Source organism: Paroedura picta, chromosome 6 (genome assembly GCF_049243985.1).
Source record: "Paroedura picta isolate Pp20150507F chromosome 6, Ppicta_v3.0, whole genome shotgun sequence".
Lineage (NCBI taxonomy): Eukaryota > Metazoa > Chordata > Lepidosauria > Squamata > Gekkonidae > Paroedura > Paroedura picta.
This window is the reverse complement of record NC_135374.1, coordinates 60,202,735-60,225,904: the sequence shown is the minus strand read 5'-3', so window position 1 is coordinate 60,225,904 and position 23,170 is coordinate 60,202,735. Positions and strand designations below refer to the sequence as shown.

At 41.3% G+C, this 23,170-nt stretch overlaps 1 protein-coding gene across 6 annotated transcripts in view; it reads left to right on the top strand.

The window, feature by feature from the left end:
* Positions 1 to 1,620: 1,620 nt before the first annotated feature.
* HLCS (holocarboxylase synthetase) overlaps positions 1,621 to 23,170 on the top strand; it is a 130,454-nt gene continuing 108,904 nt past the window's right edge. The window contains exons 1-5 of one of the 6 annotated variants that reach the window (XM_077342674.1): positions 1,622 to 2,163; positions 8,022 to 8,059; positions 9,764 to 9,926; positions 11,271 to 12,223; positions 14,315 to 14,497. In XM_077342674.1, coding sequence (XP_077198789.1) covers positions 9,875 to 9,926; positions 11,271 to 12,223; positions 14,315 to 14,497 — 1,188 coding nt within the window. In that variant the 5' untranslated portion in view covers positions 1,622 to 2,163; positions 8,022 to 8,059; positions 9,764 to 9,874. Of the gene's footprint in view, positions 2,164 to 5,849; positions 6,213 to 7,909; positions 8,060 to 9,763; positions 9,927 to 11,270; positions 12,224 to 14,314; positions 14,498 to 23,170 lie in introns of those variants that run through there. The other 5 variants (XM_077342671.1, XM_077342670.1, XM_077342672.1 and 2 more) reach the window with 5 other exon arrangements.

Sequence of the window (23,170 nt, the reverse complement as noted above, 5' to 3'; positions counted from 1 at the left end):
AAATCTGTTTAACTACCACATTCTGAACTTGACAGATTTTTCAGAAAGACAATTTAACTTCCCCCAGTACTGCTTCTCCCCTCCAATTGAATGGGGGAAGGCATGGAGTTGGAAAGGGCCATACAGGACATCTAGTCCAGTCTCCTGCCAGTGCAGGATCAGCCTTAAGCATTCCTGACAAGTCTTTGTCCAGCTGCTGCTTGAAGTGCCTTGGAAGCCAATTCCACTGCTGAACGACTAACTGTATTCCCCCCACCCAATATCCAGCCAGTATCTTTTTGCCAATATTTTAAATCCATTCTTATGAATCTTATCATCTGCTGTTAACATTCTTCAAGAGAGCAATCATGTCACCTCTCAACCTCCTGTTCATGGAACAGAATATTCCCAACCCTTCAGCCTTTCCACATAGAGCTTGGTCTCAAGACCCCAATCCTCATCACTTTTCAATGCACCCACTACATTATGTCCATTATGTTCTTTTTGAGGTGAGGTCTCAAAAACTGCACAGTACCCCAGGGACAACCTGCCCAATGCACTGTACAGTGGGATATGACATCTTGCAATTTGGGTGCTTCAACCCCAAGACTGCAGTAGCCTTTTTTGCCACTGTATCAGAGTGACTGCTTATTCAAATGGGTAGCTGTATTGGTCTGAAGTAGCACAACAAAATCAGAGTCCAGTAGCACCTTTAAGAAGATTTATTCGAGGTATGAGCTTTCGTGTGCAAGCACTCTTCCTCAGATTATGACTGCTTATATTTAGTTTACAATTCACTTGTATACTAAAATATTGTTCACAAATACTGTTAACCAAAAGTGTGTTTCCACATACACTATGCATGCTTCTCATTTTTGTTACCCAGGCATAGAAGGCTGCACTTATTGTTGAATTGCATTTTGCTAACATTCTCCTACTTTAAAAATGTTCAGATCTCATTGAATTCTACCTTCCAGGGTGTTTGCTACTCCTCACAATTTGGTGTCATCTGCAGATTAATAGAGTAGTCCTTCCAATCCTTTATATAGATCAGACTTTATCAACCAGGGGTTCATAAAACCCTGGGGTTTCTTGTTGGCCCTGGAAGGGTTTCCCAAATAGATTGGAGTTAATTAATTATGTTGTTGTTGTTAGTTACGAAGTTGTGTCTGACCCATCGCAACCCTATGGACAATGATCCTACAGAATCCTGTCCTCTATCATTCCCTGGAGTCCATTTAACCTCTCACTGACTGCTTCAGTCACTCCATCCAGCCACCTCATTCTCTGTTGTCCCCTTCTTTTGCCCTCAATCGCTCCCAGCATTAGGCTCTTCTCCAGGGAGTCCTTCCTTCTCATGAGGTGGCCAAAGTATTTGAGTTTCATCTTTAGGATCAGGCCTTCTAAAGAGCAGTCAGGGCTGATCTCCTCTAGAACTGACCTGTTTGTTTGCCTTGCAGTCCAAATAACATAGTATAGTGGTCTTTGGGGTAGGTCTTAACAAGAATTACGTGGCTTTTAGCTTTGGATTTTGCTGTGGACCAAGAGGACTATATTCTTTGCCAGAGAACTAAACTGTATACATACCAATAAATACAGAAAACCCAGTCAGAGCTGGGTGATTTTTAGTTTCTTCAGTGGAATCCTCCTCCATTTTGGTTTTGGACTGACTCCCTTGTAGTAGTAAGGTTTCTGCTCTAAATTATTGACTCTTGGACATTTGCAAACTGTACCTGGGGCACTTTCCCCTCTTACCTAGATTCCCTTTAAAGCTCGCCCTTCCCTGTAGTTGTAGCATAGATTTTCTAGTTCCACTCTTTCCCTGAAGGCTATGACCTTTCCAGCTACCCTTTCAGTTTTCTTGTTTGCATAGGGAACAGCCGTGCTTGGAGCCAGCGTCTTATGGAATAATCACTTCTTGTAAATCCAGCAGTGAATCATAGGGGTTTCACTTTCCCGGTTTCCAAACTAATTTACAAGAAATGGGCTGATTTCCTTCAGTACCACCACTTCCCTGAAGGTGGTGCTTCTGCAGGTTTAAATATCTACAGTAAACCAGACACAGCAACATAGGTCTGGTGTCTGTCACCACATCATAACTTAATTTATTTTGTCGTTTTCTGCTGGATTTGTCCACTAAGAAATTCAAGATTTGCATTCTTCTTGATTTTAAGAACCTCACAGGTAAGAATAAAGGGGGATGAGAAGTTAAAGGGGGATGAGAACCACTAGTGTGGTATAGTTGTTAAGAGTGGCGGACTCTGATCTGAAGAACCAGGTTTGATTCCCCACTCCTCCACATGCAGCCATCTGGGTGATGTTAGGCTTGTCACAGTTCTCTTAGGGTTGTTCTCACAGAGTAGTTCTATTAGAACTCTCTCAGCCCCACCTACTTCACAGGATGTCTCTTGTGGGGAGAGGAAGGAAAAGATGTTTGTAAGTTGCTTTGGTACTCCTTTGAGTAGTGCAAAGCAAGGTATAACATTACAACTCTTCTCTCTGTTTCTGGGGAATCAGGTGTTGAATTAAAGAATTGCCTATGATATCAACCCACGTGGAATATGTTTCTCATGATTCATGCCCAGTAATCCCTAGCAGACGTAGTTGCTACAAAGATGATTAGTGAAACCACTTTCCTAGCATTGCCTAAAAATATTCTGTCCTTGCAATAGAGGCTTGAGAGTATATTATTTAGTAAGGGATGATGTCATTTACCTCCATGCCATGAGATATTTCATCTTCCTGTTTCTATACATTAGACTTATTAAAGAGATGTTTTGTATCCAGGCTTGTTGACAATCATATCTCTTTTTCACAGTATCATGGAGTTATGATGTTTAAGGAGTTTGTTCGTGTTTAGTGCAGATGTATATACCATATACACCATCCCACAAAAGCTACGAAAAGCTAGAAAGCTCATCTGCCCAATCTGGCTGGTGTGCAACTTAACATCTCCCCCTGCGCTAGGAACCCCCCTATGATGCTAGGAATCCTTGATGCCTACACTTCTGTGGAGGTGCAGGTCATGAGAGTAGCCTGCCTAGCATTTTTCCATCCTCACCAAGCGAGGCTACTAGTGCCCTACCTGTCCCCAGAACACCTGGCTACAGTGATCTATGTGATGATCACCTGCAGGATTGATTTCTGTAACTCATTCTACTGGGCCTTCCCTTGTCCCTGACCCGGAAATTGCAGCTGGTGCAAAATGCAGCTGGTAAGGTTCTCACAGGAACACCTTGGAGAGTCCATATCCAGCCTGTGCTGAGGCAGCTGGCTTGGTTATCAGTTGTGGCCCAGATCAGGTTCAGGGTTTTGGCTTTAACCTTTAAGGCCCTTCACAGTCTGGGATCCACATTCCTGAGGGATTGTTTATCACCTTATGCCCTCCACAGGACCTTGTGCTCTGCAGGCACTAATTTGTTGGTGGTTCCCGGCCCCGTAAGGTGTGCCTGGCCTCAATCAGGGTCATAGCGTGTTCGGTCCTGGACCCGACCTGATGGAACAAGCTTCTGGAAGAGCTGAGAGCCCTGAAGGAACTACCTTAGTTCTGCAGGGCCTGGAGCTCTTCTGCCAGGTCTTGGTTGAAGCCAGGGCACGGGAGATCTAGGGGCATATCCACACCTAAAATTGCTGCAGTCTGCATTGGAACAATCAGCACCTCAGGATTTCCCCCTCAGGCACTGGGAAGGGGAAAAGATGGGGGGTTTCTTTTTCCTTCTCTCGTGCTGCTGGTTCATGGTTGGATTTTTAATTTAATCTTTGTGGGGTTTAATATTTTTATAATTGTAACCTGTATTAACCTTCAAGGCCCTGCAAGGTCTGGGACCCATATACTTGAGGGACCACCTCATGCCCTATGCCCCCCCCCCGCAGGGTCTTGCGCTCTGCAGGTATGAATTTGCTGGTCATACCCGGCCCCCAGTAAGTGCAGCTGGGTTCAACCACACCTGGTGGAATGAGCTCCTAGAAGAGCTGTGGGCCCTGCAGGATTTACCAGCTTTCTGCAGGGCCTGTAAAACAGAGCTCTTCCGCCAGGTTTATGGTTGAGACCGGTGCTTCAAGGGAACAGCTGGACCCCCCAGGGCTACTCTTGGTGGGGATGTGACTATCGGCTTCGTGCCCTCTGGGATATGAGTGGGTTATGTAGTGTAGTTCCACTGCCGCTCGGGGTTGTGTTGGATTCTTTTTTAGGCTTTTGAACTTTTAATATTTTTATTGGGTTTTTTATTGGCGATTTTATATGTGTGTAACCTGCCACGAGCCTTATGGGAGTGGCAAGCTAGAAATCAAATAATAATAATAGTAATAATAATAATAGAATGGCTCACTGCCCATAAAAACATAGAAGGGTAACAATATGCTAAGCCACATTCTCTGGCTGAACACTGTTTGCTCCAGTGGACAGCAGCTCTCCCTCTAGAATAGATGAGAGTTATCTTTTCACATCTGCTATCAGGGGGCCTTAAAATGGTAACTCAACCTTTTGAGTGCAGTGCAGGTATTCTGCTCCTCAGCTGCTTTGTATGTGAATATTTATTATTTATTTATTGTTTCAATTTATATCCTGCCTCTCTCTGTGGACTCACCTAGCCTTGGTCCCCCTTATTTGTGGAACCACCTTTCTCCACCATAACAGCTTCACTCATCTGAGCAGCACTTTCTATGTGTGCCAATGTGGAAATAGGCAAAATCATCAAGTGTCAGTACTCATGCTTTCTCCATTGTGGCCCCTGCCTTGTTGAATGGCCTGCCTAAGGTCAGGAAAGCTCCCACTCTCCTGGTTTTCTGCATACTGTACAAAACTGAAGTATTCAAGAGGGTTTTTCTGTACAGGTTGCACAAACAGTTCACACTTAGATAATATGAGATAGATCAAGATTGGTAGCTATGTTTGTAGCAGTAGAAAAGTGTAAGAGTCAAGTAGCTAAAGGCTAATACAATTTGTGGCAGGGAATGCGCTCTTGAGAGTCACTGCTTGCTTTAGATACAGCTAGAATCTGAGTCTATCAGTCCTATATTTTGGAAAGTAGATTGATTTCAGATGCCAAATTACATTAGCAGGCAAATGACAATACCAGGTGTATGAGAAAACCAGGCATGAGTCGATTAGGTGTGGTATGCAGAGGAATAGTAGGTGTGGAGAAATCGGCATTGGTATTGGAAATCAGACAAGAAACCTAGGTCTTAATTCAGTGCAGGTGGATAAATTGTCTTGAGCTTTATTATGATCTATACAGCTGTATATAGTTTATTGTAAGTAGGATCCTATGATGTACTGCTTATGTGCCATGTTAACACTTGCTACACTTGTTTTTTCTGGTGGTTTCTAAATCTAAATCCTAATGTGTTGATTACAGAATGTTCCCATTTTGTTGAATGTACTATGTGTAATCCCTCTTGCATCCCTACAAAGATACAGACTATAAATATTTGTGGAAACCACCTGGTAACCATATGGAAAGTATAGGATATGGAATATATTAGTAACTAAAGTAAGCCATATAAATACTAATAACCTGGAAGGGGGTTTTGCTCTATTGACAAATTTTAATTCAGCATGCTAGCGATGTTTTCACCTTCACTTCGCTACATGCATGAAGTGCCGATCCATTGCCCCGATAGACTAACGCGGAATTCTGTAAGGAAAGTCCACGAGGCTGAAATAAAATTAATTAAAATGTCAGTAGCCTCAAAAGTGTCAACGCGGCGCTACCCGAGCTTCCGGTTCCTTGTAGTCGTACCTAATGAGTACAGCGACTGAAAGGAAACGGAGGGGAAGAGACGCTAACCAATCACAATAGCAGATTTGTCAGCCAATGAACTCCGCCTGAGGAGGAGCGGGGCAGCCAATCGGGAAACAGCGGCCGTAACACAGCCGCTTCTATTCTCCCGGCTGTCCGTTCCCCCTCTCGGCGGTTGGTGCTGATGAGATGGGGCAAAGGTAGCCGTCAGCGCCCGCGCCCTCCTGGCTTCGCCCACGCGCCATGCTGATCACGCTCTGCTACTTGTATCTCTGGGCGCGTTGGGGGACCTATTCGGCCGGGCTGATCCGTCGCACGGTGCGCAGACTGCACCGAACTCGCTGTTCCTTCATCTTCTGCTCCGGCCCCGGGTGCCCTCGCCCCACGCTGCACCAGCCCCTTCCCCCTGGCAGGAAGGAGGCTCTCCGTCTTCCCGGGGAGAGAATCTGCCTCAGGGCGGGGAGCAAGGTTTTCTTCACTGATGAAACCCAGGTGTGACGTGGGAGGGGCGGAGGTCGGGCTCATGAGGTAGAAGGGCAGAGTCGGAAGGGGGGGGTTATATTCTTGCACGTGTGTCTTGTGAATAGATTGGCTTTCCTTCCCCGATGATTGAGCGCCAGTTCCTTACAGACCTACAGGAGAGGACGAAATTGTCAACCCCCTCCCCTCTGGGCCTGGAGATCGAATAATAGAGAGAGAATAATCCAACTAACTTTTCTCACTGAGTTTGCCTGACACGTGATGTGTTAGTAACTTCCTTCCCCCCTCCTAATTTTGTAGCCAGGTGATTTGGCCTATCCAGGTTGTGTTTCCGTGGTTTTAATTATATATTTTGCAATTTAAAATACGTGAACATTTCTTAGTAGAAAGAAAATTTGCATAGTAGGTGTTAACACTGAGCTGGGCTTCCAGTTAAGTCTGTTGCTTTCTTTGTGCAGAATCACAGTGTCCAACATCTGAACTGTGGTGGAGGAAAGTGCTATCAAGTCACAGCTGGCTTATGGTGATCCTGTAGGGGTTTCAAGACAAGAGACACTCAGAGGTGTTTTTCCATTGCCTGTCTCCATGTTACAACCCTGGTATTCTCTGGAGGTCTTCTATCCAAATACTAATGACAGTTGATCCTGCTTAGCTTCCAGGATCTGGGCTATCTAGGTCACAGCAACATCTGACTAGCCTTGTAGATTTCAAGCTTTTCCTGAGTGGAGAGGCAATGATGAAAAATATCTGCCTGTCAATTGACATGTGCAATGTTTCTAAGTGCAAAAACTTTGTCAAGTTATACAGCAAACTAGAATTTCACACTTCATCTTCAGAGGTAGTGCAGATGAAAAGGCTAAGGGGGTAAATACCCAGTTTAACTCTAACATCAGGGAGGAAAACTCAACTAGGTAGTGCCAGGTAAATGTTATATCCTCTTTTTGTTACTTCTCCTCCATGCAGTATATAATACTGGCTTACCTTATAAGGCTGCTATAAAGATAGTGTATATGAAATATCTGAATATTTGAAGGAGTTGTGATATAAATGCCAAGCATTTTTCACTTCATACACATATGGAGCAATCTTAAAGCAATACCCAGGAAAAAGTATTTAGGATTGTACTGGTAATTACAGTTGAAGATACCTTGCATGGGATGTAGATGATTGTAAAAATATTACACTAAATTGCCAAACCATGCTAAAATACTTTAAATTCATAAGGATTTATGAAATTTATGTCTGTGTTGTCCATCAGTCTTGCACTTACAATTCAATAAAACATAGCATATCAGCTATATCACATGTGTGGCATCTCTGTTTATTAACTGCAGTCTCCTGAGAAGTGCTCATTGGTGTTTTCCAGTGAGTCCTGTGGGATTTCCACATTCATGCTGAGCCCCCTGTATCGTGCAACTCAAGACTTCCTGGTTGCCTTGATAGCATTTTTTTCAGTGTATATTGAGGTTTTTCAGTGTATATTGAGTCTAGCAGGTCATGATCTGGTATTTTGTACAGCATGTGAGAATCGGAGGTTGGAAAAATTATTAATGAATCTTTTGACATGAACTGATCATTAGCTGGTGAAACAGTAAAGTTTGTTATATGACTTGTGTGTGTGTTTATAGTAATTAGAGCTAGGCCCTTGAGATAAAGGGAAAGTAAACTTTTCTCAACATTTGTTGCAATATCACTGTTTTTCCCCCCAGTCCCTTGATGATTTAAACCAATGGACATTGCTTAGTGCATCGCCTATTTATTCTGACAAAACATTTGAATCTGAACGTATAGCATTTCTGACTGAAAGTATTTCCACTCAAGCAGGCACTTCACAGGCTATAAAGTGCTCGACAGAAAATGTAAGTTTTAAAAGGAATTTTTTCTAAGAAAACTATGCTGTAAATTCTGTAGACCTGATGTGATATAGCAGTCAAAGTGTTGGATATCGATAGAGAAGATTGTCAGTGCAGGATAGTCAAAATATTTGGGTTCTCTTAAGCCAGTAATTTCTCAGCAAACGTATATGTCTCACAGAAATGTCTTGACTTGAGAATAAAAATCAAAGATTGTGTACACTGCTCACTGATGACTGTACCATGGAAGGATCTCAGTAACTTCTAGGAAAGACCTTTTTCTGTCTGAGAGCTAGGAAAGCTTCCATTAAATTGAAGTTGACAATACTAAACTAAATGGACCAATGGTCTCACTCAATATAAGGGATATCTACCCTATATTCTTTAGAAAAAAGGATAAATTGTAATAGATTGTAAATATATATTTGTTTTAAAATATTGTTTTTGTTTATTATATTGCATAAAAAGCAAAGAAATGAAGCCAGATTATCGGTGTGATCTTATACACCATTACTTCATCTTGTACCTCTTGATTTCAGTAGGCATAAAGTGAGGTAACTATTTTGCGCTGCAGTGTTAAATACAGTGTTGACTGATCAATTCACCTATAATAACAAACCCATGAGGGAATTTCGCTGAGGATTATGTCTTAATTCATGTACAAATTCTTGCATTTTATGTTCTCCATTGTGTCCTTGATGCCCTTTTATATTTTCTTATTCACAAAATTGACTCAGCCTCCCATCCTTCCGAGGTCGGTAAAATGAGTACCCAGATTGCTGGGGGGTAAACAGTCATGACTGGGGAAGGCACTAGCAAACCACCCCGTATTGAGTCTGCCATGAAAACGCTGGAGGGCGTCACCCCAAGGGTCAGACATGACCCGGTGCTTGCACAGGTGATACCTTTACCTTTATTCACAAAATTTGTATCCGGCCTTTTGGCTCTGTCAAGGAGTCCTAGCACGGACCCCATGGGTTCCCAGGGCAAGTGTGTGTGTCAATGAACAGACTCTTATATAAAAATATATAATTTAGTAAAAGGAATTTTTAAAAAAACAGTATAAATGCAACACAAGTCCCAAAAAAGAAGCAGCTTAGAAAACAGCTAACTTACAACCCAATACTTTAAAAATTGTGTTAGGTGATTCTTACTTTCTTGCTGTTGCAGGCTATACATCTCAGACATTTTCTCTATATGACTGAAAGCAGGGCATAGGCCTCTGAAATTTAAGCTGAATCCTTTAATTCTGGTACTTAGGTACCAATTATAGTTCTTGGCCTACCTAAGACAATGACAATGAACCAATCCTAACAGGCTCCTGTTAGAACCCTGTGGAAAATTACTTTGTTGCTGTGATTCTTCCTCTTTCATTCTGAGGTTCTCACATAGAGCCAATTATCCAATTCCATTCCTTGAAGATGGTAAGAGACCTGTGGGCAGATAGGCCTAACTTGGAATACCTGTGAGATGTAACTAACATGACATAGTACATATTAACCCTTGGGATGAAGGAGTAAGGTTGTTCTGCCTGAAAGGCCAAGACAGGGCCACCCAAGGAAACGAACAAAAGCAGAACATTATAAATTATTAAGCTATCATAAAATTACTTAAAACCACAAGTAAAACATACATAAAACCAGCTGATAAAACTTTTGACTATGTAGATTTTTCCTATGTTTTGTAAACTCTCTATATATTTTTCCCTAGCCCGTGAAGTGGTCAGATTATTGTTTACCATTGGCATTTAAACCTGGAGAACCTTACGTGCTATTTGCTGAAGCCAGTATAGATAACTTCAGTAGCCTTGGGATAGCATTTATGGAAGATAGACTGCAAATGGACAATGGAATGACACCTCACAAAATTATGTGTAAGTATTACACATTACAGGGGATACCTTTACCTTTACCTTATTACTTTATTGCTGTGACTCTTCCTTTCCCATTCTGAGGTTCTCAGAATTATGCTATTGTACACTATATCTGCAATGGCACACAAATAGTGCAGTCCTAAGCAGAGTTACACCCTTCTATGTCCATTGAAATTAGTGGTCTTAGAAGGGTGTACCTATTTAAGAAGGCCATAAAGGAAGTCTTTCAATAGCAGCCTGTATAAGAAAATGGGCAGTGTCTATCCTGCAGCACTACCTGTTAACTGCAGTTCCATTTGTATTAGTTTATCAAGTGCCTGTGTTTAAGAATGTATCCCTAAACTGTCTCTTGCTTAAGAGTAGATGTAATGAACTTCCAATACAATATATTCATGATTAAATATGTAACATCTTTACTGGAATGGTAACTTTCTAGTGGTTTACTTTCTAGTAGATAGGCTTGGGTTTGAAGCATTTGAGGTATGAATTATGGAACTCGTGACTTACAAATTTAAGTAGCATTCACTATCTAGAGTTGACCTTATGTATGTATTACTGTGGGTCATATTGAAGCCTGGAGCCTCAATGCAGAGATCTGGAGCCTCAATGCCAATTTCAGTCCAGTGTTGATAATCACATATGTGGTTGTTTTTACTGAATGTGGGCATACAGCTGGATAATAATACAGTTGTTGGACTGGAACAGTTTCCTCTCAAGCAGCATAGCTGCTCATACCTTCTGAGAAACCACTGAAATGTTTCCAATTGAATTTAAGGCTCCAGAATTAACACATGGAAATCTTGACTTTTGAGTCTGATTATAAACCCCTTAATAGGTCCGCATTTTAGTCTGCAACCTAACTCCTAGACATTTTATTTTCTGAATAATGATGCAGTGTTTAAAAATGAATTATTTTATGAAATTTTAGATACTTGCATTTTACTATGAGGGAGTGGAGGATTAACTGCATACCCTGTAGCATCATAGAATCTAGTGTTATACTACATCCTGTGTTGGTCTGTTATGTTATCTTTTCTGTGGGACTTTCTAGAATACTGTAGTAATAACCATCTCGAAATAAACTTTGAAAAATCAAAAATCATGGTCTTCAACAAAGCCCTCTTCAAGTATTCTTGGGGTGTTGGAAGTAAATCTATTGAGCTAATCAGTTTAAATAACTTGGCCTAAATTTTTATTATAATAACAAATAGGTTTCCCACAGAAAGAAAATAATTAAATCCATCAAAAGTCCTTGGTACTGGTTTAAATTGCCGGTTTAAGCTGCAAAGTTGTTTATATTGCTACTTTTGTATATTTTGTTTAATAACTTTAAAAATGTGTTAGCTGTACAACTGCAGAAGTCAGAGTTGGAGGAAATGAAGCAACTGGGACCAAGTGCAGAAAAGGAGGCAAAGGACAGTAATGTACAGTTTGTTTTGCCAATTCAAGAGTCAACATTGGAGAAAGGTGCTAACCCAGTAGAAGAAGCTATTGTTTGTGCAGGAGGTGGTGATCAAGAACTTCAGGGAAAGGAATGTAAGCTGAAGAAAGCAGATGAGCATCATGAACAACATGAGCATCTGTCTGAAAAGGAAATTAATAGCGGTGAACATCATCATTTGCATCTTTCCAGCTGCCATGAGTGTCTGGAACTTGAGAATAGTACTATTGAATCAGTTAAGTTTGCCTCTGCAGAAAACATCCCAGATCTTCCTGATGATTACAGCGGCAATTGTGAAGATGTTGGATATCTGGCAGATGACGTGAGAAGAGTACAGCTTACTGGGAAACCGCCTAATATCTTAATTTATGTTGGTTCTGATTCTGGTAAAGTCAGATTTGAAGAAATAAAATCAATCATGATGGAATGTATTGACATTAATACTTACACGGTCTACCAGTTGTTAGAGGAACAAGTGCTGAGCGTTCCCTGGGTTGACAATGCATTGCTGTTGGTCATTGCTGCATCAGAGCCCATTTCAGATTCTGTGTCCAAACAATTTCTGGATTTCATGACAAAAGGTGGGAAGATTCTGGGACTTTCAACCTCTTTTACTTTTGGTGGTATACAAATAAATAACAAAGATGAACTGACAGACACAGTACAGGCCTTGATATTTTCTAAAGATGACTGTGAGATTAAGCTAAATGTTCTAGCTAGTGGAAAAGTTTTCAAGAGAGAAGCTGCAGAACTCAGCTCTGTTAAGCTCCTTGGTTATTTCAACAACACAGATGAAGATATGATGGTGGTTCAGATGCCCTATGGAAATAGTGGGGGAGAAGCCATTCTTTGCCAGGTATGGAATAAAATTCCCCATTTTTCTGTTAATCCACTCCCCCCCAAATTTGGGGGTAAATATGTGTAATACATATTGTTTAAGTTTCCAGTAAAATCTAAACAATGTAAAATATATCATTACTTAATAGGTTTGGGCGCTTCAACGTCCGAAGCGGCCATTCGCACCCAAAGCGCCTGCATGTGTGTCCCGACTGGCATGCCACTGCCCACACCTTCTCTCCCCCCCCCACGCCGCGGCACTGGCTGCTTCAGGCACGAACGGCTGCTTTGGACGCCAAAGCCCCCAACCCCATTACTTAACATATAAACTGGTACTGCCTGGCACATTTATAAAATTTAAATATTCAGTTCTGTTGCATGGAATTTAAATTTTCTATAAGAAAAATTGCAGGCATATCCAGTACTTGAGAAAGAGTTGCAAACTGCTGCACCTTGTGCTGCTGTAGCACATCAGTATTCTCAATGTGGCCACATCTGCAGATACTTAAACCTAGAGAGAGTGTAACCATGAACAGACAAAGCATCTTTCTGCAAACCTGAGAAAAGCCCCAAGTTTACAACAATTGTGCCACCATTCAAGCCTTGATTTATGTCAGTAAAAGGGAGGGGAAGAAGCAGGACCCTTTTCAGAACTGTTGTGGCCAGTAGGGTGATGCTGGCAGCAACCAGTGGCAAGCCTGGCTGCTCACTACAATTCAGCAGCACCGCCACCACAAAGCCATTGTGGTATAGTGGTTAGGGTTTCAGTAGGATCTCAGAAACCCAGGTTCAAATTCCTACTCTGCCATAGAAGCTCACTGAATGTCCTTAGGCCAGTCTCATACTCCATCCTAACCTACCTTACAGAGTTGTTGTTAGGATAAAATGGAGGAGAGCAGAATGATGCTTCAGGTTCTCATTGGGAAGAAAGGTGTGGTATAAATGACGTAAATAAAAAATAAAGATGGGGCAGATAAAATGTTGGTTCATTAATGGGAAGGAGTAATAGCAGGGAAAGGTGTGGATATGGGGGCTGACGAGGTAAAGACGTTGTGTAGGGAGGGAGATACAAAAGAAAGTGAGGTGCCCCTGGCAAGTGCTTGCAGGTTCTCCACCATGCAGCTGGTCCTGGCCTGGCCTGGCCGGCAAGTGCAACCCATCCGCATTGTGCACCTGACGCCAGCAGCTATATCCATCAGACCACCGGGCCTAGTTCCCTCTACCAGTCCTTCACATCTTCTCTGCCTGAAATATCTGTGCTAGAAAAAATGATTTGGTATTTTTGTTGTTCCTGGCTTGAATCCAAAATGCCTCTTGTGTGAGCAGAAATTACTTTAATACAGTGGAGGATGGCTAATTGCAGTGGGTTTCCCTCCATCATTCTCTGATCCTAGGGATGCCAGATTCCAGGTGAGACCTGGGGATCCCACAGAATAACACCTCATCTCAAGAATACAGAGATAAGTTCCCCTAGAACTGGAATGGATGCTTTGGAGGGTAGAGTCTATGGCACATTACTCCACTGAAATCTGTGTCCTCCCCAAGCTCCTTGCCCAAGCATCCAGAAATGTCCTAACCTGGATCTTGGAACACTACCTCTCCATCCCCAGCTTGTAGCCAAGGGGATCCACATGGCACACAATTCTGAAGGGGCAGGTTTAGGAGAGGTTTTTCAGGGTGTGCAAGGGGCTACAACTTAGAACATATTACTACTTTGATCCAGGGTCATGTCTGTCCAGAGTTACTGAATGTCCATTGATTCTTCTGTTATAAAATTCCACATTCAACAAAAATAATAATCTTAGTCTAAACATTCTAATTAAGAGACTTGGAATGCTTAGAATTTTGCTTGTTTTTAACTTCTAGTCTGATGATAACATATTATTTGGGTTTTAAAATATAAAATGAACCATGGTATCAGCTAATCCTCCTTGTCACAGCCTGGTAATTGTTTCCTTCTACACTGTTTTGTGGTTAAATATTAATATAAAACCATAGGAAACTTTTAACAGAACAGTTTATTAAGCAGCTGATATAACAATCTAATTTCAAGTGCCTTTAATCACTTTTTTTACAGTTCTATTTATTTTCCTTTTCCAAATCTTCACAGGTGCATTTAGAAGTGGATGTCAAAAGTTTGCCTAAAAGATCTCAAAATGACTTCAATTTTCTGAAAATGAGTAATATCACTAGATACGAAGTTCTCACTGAAATACTAAAACTGCTTGGTTTGAGCTGTGGATTAAGTAAAGTTCCCTCATTAACTCCTCTTCACCTACTCTCTTCTGACATGGTAAGCATTTATTTATTTAAAGATAATATTGAGAAATACCTTCTCATAATTACAGTATCATTTGTGTTCTTCCCTATTCTATTAAGCCCCCACTTCCATTCTCAGGCTCAGCAGAACTTGGGAGACAAAGTGCAAGTTGTCAGAGGAGGGTAGAATTGATAGAAATTGCTGCTCCCTCTCCCAAGCACTTAAATGTCTCAAATCTTTATTTTTATTTATTATTATATAGACCGCCCCTAATGAAGCTGTGTAACTGAGTATTGGCTACTAAAAATAATCATGCACAGAGAGAGCAAAAGTTGAAAATCTCATGTAAAAATGCAGTTGGCTTAGAATAGAAAAAGCATCACAAGATATTAAAAATATAAAACCCCCCAGGAATGGAATCATTGTAATATGGCAGCTAAAACTCTGAATTAGATCTGTGCAGAGGACATTTCAAAGCTATGGGGCCATTTTGAAGAAAGACTTGTCTCTGATTATCACCCATTTTATGGCAGAAGGTGAGGTATATATAGCAGGGTTTCTGATGATATTAGCCATTATCAGGTGTGCTATCAACAGATAACATTTTTCACATCAAATTTTCATGGATGATACAGACATGGTGGTGTTAGACCCACAAGCTTTTGTCTTTGATGCTGCTAATATTTTATGCATCCCTATCCAATGTGTTTTGAAGAAAGTTGAGTGAGATTTACTCCTAAGGAACTGTGTGTAAGACTGTGACCATATTTCGGTCAATGGCAAGCGAAGACTTTGTAATATCCAAAGTGAATACTTAATTTGCAGATGATCTTACAGGAAGTCAGTGTTTGAAAAGTGCATATGGAAAAATGCAGGAAATAGCTCGGGTGAAAGGAAAGTGGTGTCAGGTGCAGCCTTGGATATTTTTCTAACTTCAAGTCATTTTAAATTATTTGACTTTAATTTTTAATTTGACATAATGAATTTATAAATTGCTATTAATTTGATATATACATTATTTTTAAATGTATGCTCATGGCTGGCCTAAGGGCTTTTGGAGCCTCAGGCAAGTGACTTAACCCTGCCCTGTGAGGGAAGGCACCCCTAAGGTTGCACTCACTATAGCCAGGGCTGCAGTTTTCTGCAGAGACTCTACCAGCAATCCTAAACCTGACTTGAGGAGAGAGCCTTTCTTGGGTACCTTGGTGCAGTGCAGTTGTGCCTTAGATCTGGGTCTGATCAGTGCTCCACTCCCATTGGCTACCCACAAACCTTGGTGCAACTGTGCCTGGGGATGCTGTTTGCAGTGCCATGCCTCCTGGACCCAGTGAGAGGGCACTGCTCCACCTGCTGATCACGTGTGTATGTGTGTGTGATTTTTCTCTCATTTGCATGTATATTTCTGGGGGCAAGTTCATGGGCTGCGAGGGAAGGGGGTGGGGGGCTCTGAGGGCAACGTGTGGGGAAGTCAGGCAGCAGCAGACTCTGCTGGGGCCCCAGTCCTGGCCGCCCCATCTCCAAGATCCACAAGGCCTGGAAGATGAGGGGCCAGGGCTGGCCAACCCCACCTCAGGCCCAGGGAGCAAAGAGGGCAGCTCTGTCCAGCGTGTTTTCCCCACAGACGGGAGAAAGATGTCTACAGTTCCAGGCAGGAGCTGGATATGCCTTTTGCAGGAGTCAGAGCGGAGAGGGGGCTGGGGGCCGGGGGCTAGGCCAGAGCCTAGGCGCTCAGACGTCATAGAAGTCGATGTGTGCCCCCTGATCACGTGTGTTGATGTGGTTGCACTTGCTACTGAGGATGGACATGGCATCAAGCCTTCCAGACCTGGGGATAGGGGAGGGCTCTGGCTTATGTCTGGGTGGCGTGTAACCAGTGCTACCAGACCCTGGATTATAACCAGTGAAAACCAGACCCTCTGGAATGTATTCCAAGATGCTAGAAACCTTGTATCAACACCTATAACAGACCTCATTGCGGGGCAAGAATACCACTTGTGTGCTTCTTCAATCAAGACTCTGGAGTTTGGACATTTGTTCTGGCCTAGACATAAAGCAAAAGTCAGGCCAGGCTTGCTCTTCAGAGCATCAGTGAAGCTTGACATGACTGACTGGCCTCATGAACCCACAGCATCCCTGCATCTGTGGGAAACATGCACACAGTGCTGGCAACTTCAAAGAGCATCCTCCTTCCTGACGCCCTCCCCCACACACACTAAACCAGCAGATCTCAGAAGAAACTTCTTACCTCTGAAATCCCCTTCCTATCCACTCAACCTAATGCCAGCTTGCCAAGAGCCTTATTGCTCTATAGTCACCCAGATCAAACCAGATCCTAAATTTCCCAGATCATTCTCCTTGATCACTTTAATCCTGGACATCCTGAATAAATCAACCTTTTAAGCCCACATTACCCTTTGCACCCTTTGCCCAAAGCCCACTTTTGCCAACATGACTTTTACCACATACCTGCCCCAGGGGAAAGGGTATAAAATACCCTTCATTGGGTCCCCAACTGCCTCTGTGGGTATTCAGCCAGATTGCCCAAACTGGTTGCTTTGAATCCATCTGAGTTTACCATTTCCTAAATAGGTAATAGTATAATTTTTGCTGACCCTCTTTCTCCTCAACAGCTTTGCCATTTCCCATCTAATTTTCCCCAGCCACATGTGAAGTGTGATTGCATAGTGTTGGTCTGTGTCTTATTTCTTAAATAAAGCTATAACCTTATTTTTAAACAGTATTTGTTGTCTGGCTTCGATTCCTGAAGGGCCTAATCACCTTGAAAACTGTTCAAAACAGATCCTGCTAGTTATCCCCTTTACGCATAGATAATTCCTCCAATTTTTGATCAGAACATTTTGGGATAACAGAGCATTTCGCTTAACAGCAGTACCACCTAGCACACTTTATACTCTGGCACTACTTGAGATCTAGCTTAATGCCCTCTACCTTTGGGAGAGATTGGAGTTGAAGCCAATTGTCTGCATCGTCTTGGTGGATGAATGTGCCCTGGTTATTTATTTATCTATCAGATTCTTACGCCGCCCATCCCGATAACTTAGTTCTTGGTAGTGCACAACCTGACATACTTATACACTTTATTTATTTTATTTATTTTTCACATTTATATACCACCCTCCCCAAAGGCTCAGGGCGGTTTACATAGAACTTAAAACTATACAAGAAACAAAACATACATAAAGGTAAAGGTAAAGGTATCCCCTGTGCAAGCACCGAGTCATGTCTGACCCTTGGGGTGACGCCCTCCAGCGTTTTCATGGCAGACTCAATACGGGGTGGTTTGCCAGTGCCTTCCCCAGTCATTACCGTTTTACCCCCCAGCAAGCTGGGTACTCATTTTACCGACCTCGGAAGGATGGAAGGCTGAGTCAACATTGAGCCGGCTGCTGGGATTGAACCCCCAGCCTCATGGGCAAAGCTTTCAGACGGCTGCCTTACCACTCTGCGCCACAAGAGGCTCATAAAACATACATATAAATAACTATAACATTAAAATTACTAACTGATAATAACAGTGGTAACATTATAACAGTAATAGTACATACAGGTCCAGGAGCAGAATGCCTTGATGCATTTCTGGGGGGAGGGAGGGGGCAGGGACCCTGCAGATGTTGGTTATGCCTGGTCTCAAACAAATGTTTGGCGGAAGAGCTCCCTTTTGCAGGCCCTGCAGAACTGTTTTAGCGCTGTCAGGGCCCTGATTTCCTCTGGGAGACTTAAAAATTAAATTTGATTAAGACAATTTAAAATACAGTTAAAACAATTAAAATAACAGTAAATGACTTTGGGTTAAAAATATTAATGTTGGCTATCTAAAAATTGGAATATCTTAACATACCTCAGTTATACCAGCAAAGATCTAGATGTCCTGTATGGTTGGTAAATGGTAACATGTGGGTTGGGTGTGGCCTGATAGAAGCTAGTTGTTTATTATTATTTGCCCCAACTAAAGGCCTGGCAGAAGAACTTTGTCTTGCAGGCCCTGCAGATCTGTGCTTGCTCCATTAGGTACGAAACTCCATTAAGTACTAAACAAGGTTTTATTGTGGGGTTTTAAATGTGTAATGTGCCAGGAGCCAGCTTGGTTGGAAGTGGTGGGCTATAAATCAAATAATAAATAATATTCTTTATTTGTGTCTTTGAAGCTTAATGTGTTTTTCAATTTTGGAGAGTAGACCCTAATTTGACTCTTCCTCATTATTAAATAGGATCAAATGGTTTCACCTGGCTGAGCAATTTTTGGTATTAATATTAGAGCAGTATATACACATAGTTGTCTCCCTCACTAAATTAATTAGAAAACAAATTGGCTCATTGTTAGGAATTGGATGCCTCTCCTTACCAGCCAGTGCATTGGGTGCATTTAGTTCCAGAGCCCTTGTTGGCTCAGCCTTGCCCCTCCATAGGTGCTGAATGACTGTGTCTCCTGTCCCATCTAGACTCAGGTAGGAGTAATGTTAGGACATGTAAGGTCCATGATTAACCCTGCCAACTGACATACTTTGCAAGGAAATCAGCTCATAATTTACAACTGATTCTTGAAAGCCCCAGGAGAACCCATTGCAAGAGAAGAGAAAGTAGCTGGGAGGAGAAAGAAGAAATACAGTATTTGCTGGCATATAAGACTACTTTCCCCCCCCTGAAAAACATGCCTCCAAGTGGGGGGGTCGTCCTATACACCGGGTGCACTTCAGTTGGGATAGACATAGCTGCCCATAGTGGCCTCCCGATGCCCGCCCGGTGCCCATAGTGGCCTCCCGATGCTCGCCCACCTCATTCTACATACCATCCAGTATCGCACAGTATCCAGCGCAGCTGCGGCGGGTCATCAGTGCAGCTGTGGCAAGCATCAGCAGTGAGACAGGGGTGCCAGCCTTTTCGGCGTGACCGGCCCGTTCTGCTCGGTGGGAAGCAGCAGCGCTCCGGCCCACCCCTTGTCTACGCAGAGTTCGCACATGCGTACTTGTGCACTAGTGCCGGTCACAGGGAGATGTAGGGGCGGGCCGGAGGCACTGCGGTTGCGCTGCGGCCGTACAATGGTGACAATAACAGGTACTGTAATGTAAGTAACAAACTCGATATTTTGAGTGGAAATGTTGGGGGGTTGTCTTATATGCCCAGTCGTCTTATATACCGGCCAATACGGTAGTTTTTAAAAATATATAGGTGTTCTGAAAAGCCTGAATAACACTTTGATTGTCTTCTCAGGACAGTCTGCTTTGTAATTTTTTAAACTGCAAAAATAAAGTGAAAAAAGACAGAAAAATAGCACAAAAAATACTGAAATGAATCATCCCCTGGATTGTCTTTACTATGGTGAATGAATTGTGTTTGGTCCAAACTGAGTGTTAGATGTGGAACCAATCTGAGATTCTACAGTTAGCTTGCTTTGAGACTTAGGTTGGTCCTTCTTTGGTGAAGCTGACAAAATTTAATTAGGATTCAAGAAGGTATTATGTTTTTTAATTTATCTGACCTTCTTTGTGAAGTTGTTTGCTCTCTTCAGTTTGACTTCCTCCCTGAATTTTAAGCTTTGTTTTGAAACTTGATGTATTAATTAAAACATGTTTTCTTTTCAGTTGTTAAAGATTAAAGATGCATGAACACTTAAATTTAACCAGTTTGTCACCTTCTAGCTCCTACCAGATAATGTTAAAATTTTCTCAAGCAGTACAATGTTTCTGAAAAATGAAACTTTTAAAAGTTAGTCACCCTTTAGAGACTGATTTATTTGACAATATAATTTAAACACAGTTCTGTTTGATGTTGTATTTGTTAAAAATGTGAATTTAGAAAAGTCTTGAGTGATATCATCTCACTGTATGATTATGGGCTTTTAAAGCCACAAGATGGCACTTCTGAGCTGCTTGTGAGCTAGAACTGTTTTCGAGCTAGGAAGTTTTAACACACATTGTGTCAAAAACATGTAAAGCACTTGATCAGGTTGATTTTTTTAGATATTGAGAACTCAAACAGGTCAACATTTTGAAAGATTTTCAAGATTTTGAAAACTCAAACAGGTCAAGAACTTCAGAAGATGATTGCATTGAATTGTACTGGAAATTAGGTGCTATACACACTTCAAAGCTTCGACCACAAATAGTTTGGCAATCAAGCAATTTTAAATAAATCAGGATTTGTATATTTGGTGAAATTTCCGCAGTGTTTCTGCTGCTATAAACTTTTAAATTCATGATTTCATGCATGTTCTAGGATTGTAGGAAAGGTTTAAAAATGACAAGAAAATTAGGAGGAAACCGGGGCTGATGGATGTTCTGATTGGTTCTACTAAAATTCAGAAGTTCAGTGTTGGATGATTGCGCTTTTATTTTTAAATACTGTATTTAGTGACCTTTTTGATAAATTTCATAGCACTGATATCACTATCTTTTAGCTGAATGGAAAGCAAATAATTTGTAGCTAGGGAATTTACAAAGGTTACGAGGATAAAAATTAGGAGGCATACGGTTAACCTGTCCTACTTATCCAGTAGAAATCAATAATCACTTAAGTGGCTTCGTTCTGTGTCAATCCAATGAGTTCCATATTATTTCTAACAAGCAGGGATTCTCAAAACAGTTAGTGTCTTACGGGGAAAGTTGTTGTGTGTTTTCTATCTAGTCACCAGTTTTGTCAGTGTTTTCACATCTCATTTTTACTACAACCATCTCTTCAATCTCTTTTATGTAGCTGAAACATTTTCCTTCTTTTTTTATAAATGATTTAGAACACATTAAGTGTAGTTGCCAGATAGTTCCATCCTTTTCTGAACATTTTGATGCTTTAATTTATACAATCATTTCCTTTACTGAGTTTTTGCCAGCTGCTTCTACAACTTATTGTCTGTTAAAAGTATGCTACTCTATTGCATGTTTTGTCTGTGACTTTCTAGCATTGTATTTTAAGGTATGAGGATACATGTTTTTTAAAAATATTTTTTCATTATTCTCTGTAGATTATTGTCTTTCATATGATTTTGTGATTTTTTCCCTGTCCGGTGTGAAATTGATTCAGTATACAGCTGTATTTACTTTCAAAGTTTACTGTCATTTTGAATGGCTTAACTGCAGCTTTTCAAATGTTTACTTGCCCGGCCATGACATTGGAAATATTGTAATCTTTGCCCAAACTTTACTATTATAATTTTTTTTCAATGCATGACTTTATTTTTTCCTGTCTGCCTTTTCAATGCATTTCAATCCTTTTTAATTTGTTCAGAAATACAAACATGTCTTAATTTTTTTTATATTATCTTTTTTTTAAAATCTGCAACTTTTAAAGATAATATCTATATTATCAAATGGCAGCTGGACTTTCACTGCGTTTAGCTTTTTTCTTGCTTGCAGATCTGTGATTAGGCTTAGTGTAACACAAGGTTCTCTCCCCTACTTATCAGTGTTACTGTTTATCATGTAAATTCTCTGAAAGTGCATGTGCAACCGAATAATGTTTACCACTTTAGGCATTTTGATGCAGAACTTCCCCCTTCAAGATCCATGATTCTACTGCAGAGAATCTGAGCAGCTTCAAGTTCTAGTGCACGGGGGAAAATAGTTTTGAGCACGTGTAGCTTTGCTGTATATTTTCTGAAACCAGTTCTCTCACCTTTCTATGCTGTGGGTTGAAGGAAAGCAACTGATGGTTTGTTTGTCAACTTTTACCTAATTCTCAGTTTTGGCTGGCTGAAAAATTGTACCTTTCGTATCAGTATTAAAGCTGTATATACACATAGTAGTCTCCCTCATAAGGTTTTTTGTTTTTTTTGGGGGGGAGAATCCTTCCTGCCCCCAGTATTTTTCTCAAAGGGTTTGGGAGTCTTTCTCATAGTTATTCTCTTCTATCCTGTTTCCCATTCCAGTTTGTCTCCTAATACATCCACATGTGGCAAACGAATGAATTGAATAATGCTGCATGTGTAGCCTAAGCAGAGGGAATGTTGTTTTTTAAAGGCTTTCTAGTAGGCTTGTAGCTGAGGTTAATTTTTTTAATTTTATTTGTTTGTTAATTTGTTTTATAGCCCACCACTCCTGGGCAAGCCAGCTTGTGGTGGGTAACGTAATAAAGATGTATTCCATCTTTTCCCAAAGACAGTATGCTTCTTGAAAAAATATACAGCTTTGCAAAACATATTATAGATATTTAATTAATAAAGCCTAATCCCAGTTGGCATGCCTCATACTTAGCAACAATGCTTGGAACAGCCTTTCTCAACTTTTTTACCATTTACATACCCCTGAAACATTCTTCTGGCTTCTAGAACCCCCAAAAGTTGTATGTAGTGCAGGATATAGTTGGGAAGCATATCTGTGTATACACTCACCCAGTCCCATCCCTTTCCTATCCCCTGCAGGCCCATCATTTAGCATTTTGGGAAGGGGCAAGCAGATTAACATGACTATATATGGCCATATCACCTGATAAATGTTTAACAATTTTTTAAAATTAATTATTCCAAATTAATTAACTCCCACACATTTGGGAAACCTTTACAAGGCTATCAAGAAGTCCCAGGCTTTCATGAAACCCTGGTTGAGAAAGCCTGACTTAGCGAACCTGCACATACCAAGCTTAGCCTTGATTCATGGTTATGGTGCATTGGTCCCCTTGGGTATCCAAGCAGGAACACACATAGTATAGCTGGATTTGTGCTGCTTTATCCTTCAGCTGTAAACTGTTTAATGTGGT